This window comes from Cynara cardunculus (genome assembly GCF_001531365.2).
Source record: "Cynara cardunculus var. scolymus isolate 2C chromosome LG 10, CcrdV1, whole genome shotgun sequence".
NCBI classification, from domain to species: Eukaryota; Viridiplantae; Streptophyta; class Magnoliopsida; order Asterales; family Asteraceae; genus Cynara; species Cynara cardunculus.
The window spans coordinates 4,883,854-4,890,773 of record NC_037537.1 but is presented as its reverse complement, the minus strand read 5'-3'; the positions used below and the strand labels follow the sequence as shown (position 1 = coordinate 4,890,773).

Sequence of the window (6,920 nt, the reverse complement as noted above, 5' to 3'; positions counted from 1 at the left end):
GCACAATTGTTTGGTCCTATAAGCATCCTGTTGTAACACCTTTATATAACACGCATAATTGTTTGGTCCTATAAGCTCAAGACCAGTAAAAGAGTCTATTAGGACATTTAGACATAATTTGCATCTTATAAAGTCGATTTTCTTGTAGTGATTCCATTTTCTCATTCACGTTTTAGTAATCAAGCTTTCGTTTCTTTTCTTATTAGAAACGCGCACCTGCTTTGTTGGACAACCTAGCACAAGCCTTCTTGATGGCACCCTTTTTCGTGTTGTTAGAGGTAATTCGCGTGTGCCCTTTGTATCTCTCACTGTGTGCATGTACGTATGTATATGTGTATGTATGTATACTATTTTCTTAATCTTTGTTGTTGATGTTCAGACTCTTCAAATGGCGTTCGGTTATGAACCATATCCGGGGTTTCATGAACATGTTAAAGCCAAAGTAGATGCAGGTATCCAAGAGTGGAAGGAGAAGAAGCAAAAGAAGATTTCATAAATATTATATGTCAAGTAACGAAAAACTTCTGTTACATACAAAACATTCGTGTTGCAAACTATATGTTGTTTTCATTATGTATAACAAAATCAAAATGATGCTTTGCAAATTCATCATATGTTTGTTCCCAACTCCTGCCTCCAAGTCCCTGATCCTATCAAACACGCTTAACTCGGTTATGCGGGACCAGTCCCTCATCCTATCAGGTTAAGGGTTGTTTGGTTGGTTTTCCATCAAGTCCTGCATGGATAAAGCTACTGTGTGGATTAACCTGGCTATATAGATTGGGAAATATCTGCTTGGGTGGGTTTTTCCATAGAGGATATAAACATGTTTTTTAATTGGGAATGATAGGTTTGAAAAAAAAAAAAACTTGACTTTTGCATAAAGCTCCTCCTAAAAACTTATGAATAAGCCACTTTCTACATCATTAAGCCACTATGAAACAGTATAGCTGACGAAATAAGTTACAAGTCCCATTAAGCTTATTAAGTTGTTAACAAACAAAACCTAAATCGGTTAAGTGGGACCCAAGATAGCATGTACAAATCCTATTCCCGAGTGTATCATGGTACGCCAATGAAACTGTTACCAGGGCTCGGTTTTTGAACTCCATTAGCGGTCATTGATCTTCTTACTCTCGAAACTTGGTTCCAATCCTCTAGGCTTGCATAAGTATTAGCAAGAAGAACATAATCGCTGCTATGATCCGGTTCCACCTCCAAAAGATGCATTCTAACCTTCTCGGCTAGTTTCACGTTGCCGTGAATCCGGCAACCGCCCAATAACGTCCGCCAGATGATGGCGTTGCATTTCATCGGCATACTTTGAACCAATAGATAAGCCTCAATGACCAACCCAGCTCTACATAACATATCTACCATGCATCCATAGTGTTTTATTGCTGGTTTCGTTTGGTATTCTTTGGTCATTTTATCGAAATATTGCCGTCCTTTTTCGATCATTCCCCCGTGGCTACACGCGCTTAGAACTCCCAGGAAAGTTATGTCGTTGGGTGGTGCGTCTTTTTCGTTTATCATTATCGAAAATACGTCTAGGGCTTCTCGAAAATGACCGTGCGCTGCTAGTCCCAAGATCATCGTGTTCCATGTTACTGTGTTTTTTGATTTCATTCGATTGAAAATCTCATGTGCTTCTTCAAGTTCTCCACATCGTGCATACATATGAATCAGTGAATTCGCGATTGATACATCGTTCATCGAGCAATTTTGATCAACGATGGAATGAACCCACCTCCCGAGCTCCAAGGCACCAAGTGCAGCACAAGCCGATAGGATCACGACCAATGTGGCATCATCGGGTTTTATTCCGGCATCCAGCATTTGCGAAAACAATTCCAGTGCCTCTTGGTGTTTTCCACAGCAGACATGGCTATCAATGATGGTGTTCCAAGCAACCAAGTTTGGGTTGGGCATTTCATCGAACAGTTGGCATGCAATGCGGAGATTGTTGAGCATTCCATACATATGAATCAGGGTGTTTCTCACAAAAACATGACCATCAAGGCCGTGTTTTACGGCATTGCAATGAGTTTGTTTCCCCAGCAAAATTGACCCAGATTGGGCACTAGATTTAATCAAGAAAGAGAGAGTAAAATTGTCTGCAATCTCTCCATGATCAAGCATCCTCTTATAGTAAGAAAACACTTGATGTACTTGATTCATCCTACCAAACCCTCTAATCATCGTGTTCCAAAGAAACCCATCTGGATTCTCAATCGTTTTGAAAATCGAAACAGCATAATCCATAGAACACTCATCTGATACAGCACAAAACACGATAATCTTACCCACAACAAATAAGCTCTGAGTAAAGCCAGTTTGAACCAGATGGGCATGGAGTTGTTCAATATCCCTCTTGGTGCAAGATTTCTTGAAAACAGAAAGAAGAGCTTGCTCCTTCTTGGAGTAACTTCTGCCATGTGGGTTCGGAATCATGGTGGGTGTTTGTGAAGAAAAATGACAAAAAAGATTCGGATGTTGCAAAGAATGTGGTAAAAATGAAACAAGTTTCCATTTTGATGATGGTTTGATGAAGTTACAGCAACTATTCACCATACCCACAAACTGATGCAGGTTGAGATTTGAAGAAATTGTGGATTTGGGAAGAGATTGCATCATCTTTGATGCAATGAAGGTCTGTTACGTTTTTGTTTTGTACGACAGTGAGAAAACAAATGGGGTTTGATGTGTAAAAAAGATTTGTTTTTCATAGACGATAAATTTGGTTTGCAATTTTAAAATTATAAAATAATTTTCATAGTTTGTAAAAACGATGACTTTCTTTAATAATTGCTAAAAAATTCCGCCAAATGAAGGAGTTTGCGTTCTTTTGTCATTTTTTGGTTTTTACTTGATCAAAACCGATTTATGATTTTCGTCTTTGTGGTTTTTGATCGGGTAAAAGATAAAAAAAATTGATAAATGTTCCTCATATAACAAAATTCTTTAACAACGGCCAACATTTTGAGTTATTGATGAAAAGACTCTTCATTTTTACGAGAGTTAGTTCAAGGGACGCAATCGATAACCAGAATGAGTACAAATTTATAGGACGAAATTTGTCTGTAATTTACTCTTTTTGCTATTCAGTGTAAAATATATGAGTTAATTTTTGTAGGTATAAAATAATTAAGAGTGGCGAAGGCTTCACATATTATTAGTTTGTGTAAATTATAATACTTTTTCACATTCTACAATTTCTCTCTAAAAACAATTTTAAATTTAAATTTTTTATTTTTGGTTTAGAATAAAATCCCATCTCCCGTTTAAATCACATGCATTTTTAACTACTTTTAAAATTTATACATATGAGATGCGTTCATAAAATAAAATATAATTTAAAACGACTCGATTTCATATAATTAAATCAGATTATTCCATCTAAAAACATGAATTCTTCCATTTAGATCTGGAAATGGATGTTGCAACTAACATGTGAACTAAGGAGGTATCGGGTGTGTTTAGCCTCATAGCAAATCAATGGTTTAAACATCACCAAAAGTGAAGATTGTTTCTTTTATATATATATAATATTATACACTTCAAAAAAAGGATGTAAATATAAATTTTCTTATTTATTTATAATCTTAATTAAATAACTATCGGGTCTTATATTTATATCTTATAATCACTTAAAAAAAACACATATCCATACACCCTCTAAGATTTAATTCAATCCATGCTTTGAAGTATGAAAAAAAAAATCCACTTTTGGTCCTCTATTCTTATATTTCAACTTCAAATAAAGCAAAAACTACATGACAATAATTGCATTCCATGTAACAGTTAATTTGAATCTTAATAGATTCTAAAGGTGTTTCCATTCTCAGTTTCCATCTTGATTGTAATAACTAGGCAACTCAAATTGTAACAAAACCGAGAACGACACATAATCATCAAAGATAAGAGAATATGGTTAAGCAAACAAAAGTTAGAAGCAATAATTCTTTTATGAATGTTGAAAATGGCTTTTATTAGTGCCATGATCAAAAGTTAACAAACAAATTGTCCAAAAGAGGAATAAAGGTTTGTTCTTGAAAACCAATTCCACCGGTCTTGTTTTTTTATGTATGGATACATATCGAATTAGGTCATCTTCGCCTACGTCTGCATTCTTAACATGTTGTTGAATTATCAAGAAGAGAAGTTGTATGCATGTTGCTTGACGTAAGACTCAGTTTTTTTTATGTTTGAAGGGAAGTCTCAATTGGTTTAGAGCCTTCAAGCCAATTACCCTTTTCGGCGGTTTCAAGAAAAAGAAATTAGAAATATATAACGGTTTAGTAGGTCACCATATTGTTGAGAAATACAAGTGACACAATTTCAGGTAAATTACGAAAATACCATTTTTTTCATTGTTTTTTAATCTTTTTTAAGAATTACTAGATTTTTATTTCATTTTAATATAATTAGATAATAAATCCATTTTAATTTATTTGTTTTAGTTTTATTTTGTCTATTGACTACTTTAATTTATATTTTCATTTCGTAAAAATTATTTTGATATATTTTATTTTACCTGTTTATCAATTGATATATTAGTTATATAAATTGTGTTTATCAAACATATAGTTTTAATCCATTAGTTTACAATTCGAATCAAATTTAAATAGAATCCGTTACATAACAATAAGTTTGCAGTATCATCCGGTTTTAAAAATTAATTATCTTTCATCCAGAAAATATATTTGACAAATAATTGAATTGCTATCAGTTTTTAGATTTCAAAACAATTTAATACTACGCTTAATGAGATATCGAAGACAACATTTTAATATTTAGAATTTTGTCTTATATAAATATTTCAATTAGAAATATGAAATATAACATCATGGGTGCACTTTGAAACTTATAGAGACTTCAACTTGTTAATGTGGGTTTTTTCAAGACTGTAATTTTGTAGAATCATTTCGGTTATGTGCTTGTTATACAATTTTCTATGATTATATCACATCAAATGTAATAACTTGAGTTTCAACTACTGGTTTAGATTGTCGACATGTTGCATTAAGCAACTTTCACACTTTTGCCAAGATCAAAGCTTTTACATACTGTAAAATTGTCAACCGGATTGTAATCACTTTGATTGTTCACATGTTTATGTAACCTTTCAAGATTATACCACGACTGTATTAATAATTATAACTTCAACTATTGTTTATGTAATAACCCAAAATAATAATAATAAATAAATAAATAAATTGAATGCAATTTAATGACGGGAAACTCAATGGTCATGAAACCTACGACCATTTATTATGGCTTATCGTTTCATATTCYGTGAAACCGCCGATGACTTAGTATATATATATGGGGAGGTCTTCAAGCATAGAGATGACAAATTCTCGGGAAAGGAAACTCGTATAAGAGAGGTGAAAGATGAGGATGATTTKGTGAAGCGCAACAAATTTGATGCGTTTTTGGGAGTTTGTAGCTTTATGTGTAGTTTGGGGTTAAGAAGGAGAACTATTGTGAGAAAATGCGACGGTGGACGCTGTAATGAGAGTCGACGGTGCTCTACATCGTAGTTAGTTTGGCACCAATCGGGGAGACGCTAGCTACTTCAAAGATCGGTTTGGGCTACGCCATGTATTGTGAGTTACACGTGATTTATTTTTAAAATGGTTGCATGCCTTATTTATTATTATCCACAAGTTGTTTGAAGCTTMTCGAGATTTTTGATACGTTATATATGCGTGAAAAGTGGGATATTTTTATAATATGTGTTTTGAACTTGTATGTCAATGGGGATGTACYACGGTATGATTTTGTAAAGACGAGCATGCTTTGTGAGCTTGTCTAAGCCGTAAGTGCGGACATGCTGTGTGAGTTCGCCAGGTAATGCTGTGTGAGGTAGACATCTCCCATGACCTCGTTGCTTTGTGATGCARACACACACTATAATATCTTTAKTTTGTGAAAAGTGTTATTCTCATCAAGGCATGCTAATTTATGAAGCTTCGTGAAAATTGTTTATCATAAAAGTTGTTGTTCATGCATGAAAACCGTGGATTCACTGGGCCTAAGGCTCACCCAAAAYTCTTTTAAAACTTTTTCACCCAGGCGGCTATTAGACTGGAAAGAAAAGTTGGATAAAGAGAGATAAAGGATTAGCATCAAAGGACATGCAGATCAAGACATTGTTATATAGAGTAAAGTTATGCTCCTCAAGATTGTAATTTAGATGATGATATAATTTGTAAGATTATAGATTTTATTTCCGCTGCAATGTAAGTGTTTGATCTTGGGATACTAGTTTTGTTATATTTAAGTATTTGAAATTTTGGGATGTTACAAGTGGTATCAGAGCAAAGTTTAAGTGAATTAGGTTACTGATACCTAAACTTAAACTGAGAATGGAAGATTTTATTATTGATAGATGTGTGTAGTGATAAGAGTGGTGATTCAAGTTAATTTGGGGTTAGTCTTAAACCAGATTAAAGCAGAGAAGTCGTTAGATGGTTTAATATCCTTGGATATAATGACATTGATAGAAATGTGTTTATGCAAAACACATGGTAAGATGAGATAAAATAGATATAAAGTGGTGTTGGTGGATAAAGTTTTGGTTACAAATTGCACTAACTTTCTTTAGCGGGGAGAGCATATGTTGGGCTTTGAGAATGGTAGGAACTCAAGGTATTGATGATATAGTGAGTTGATTCATCCCATATTTGAGTTGGGAGATCATTTCTTATATCAATTGGAGGAAAGATCAAATAGTCAGATATGAGATTAGCAGTGAAGTCATTCATATAATCAATGATGGCATCAGATCCATGATAAGAACTGACGATCTTGATTAGGTGCATGACTAGTCGAAGGATTTTACAATCAAGAGTTGAAATGTCGAATTAATATGTAAACCATATGAGAAGATTTAGGGGTTCTTACGGGATTAG

The 6,920-nt window shown here is 34.0% G+C and overlaps 1 protein-coding gene and 1 long non-coding RNA gene across 2 annotated transcripts; one reads left to right on the top strand and one right to left on the bottom strand.

Annotated features, from left to right (window-relative positions):
• Positions 1-143: 143 nt before the first annotated feature.
• LOC112520334 lies at positions 144-625 on the top strand. The gene is made up of 2 exons (XR_003069982.1): positions 144-278; positions 380-625. It is a non-coding gene; the product is annotated as an uncharacterized LOC112520334 (long non-coding RNA).
• Positions 626-920: 295 nt separating this feature from the next.
• LOC112519835 (pentatricopeptide repeat-containing protein At4g21065-like) lies at positions 921-2,682 on the bottom strand. Its single transcript, XM_025128134.1, has one exon. The coding sequence runs from the start codon at positions 2,635-2,637 to the stop codon at positions 1,063-1,065; it is 1,575 nt and encodes a 524-aa protein (XP_024983902.1). The 5' UTR covers positions 2,638-2,682; the 3' UTR covers positions 921-1,062.
• Positions 2,683-6,920: the final 4,238 nt, after the last annotated feature.

What these genes read in the sequence shown, in the direction of transcription:
- LOC112519835 (XM_025128134.1), bottom strand. Translation starts at nt 2,637, where the DNA reads ATGATGCAATCTCTTCCCAAATCCACAATTTCTTCAAATCTCAACCTG.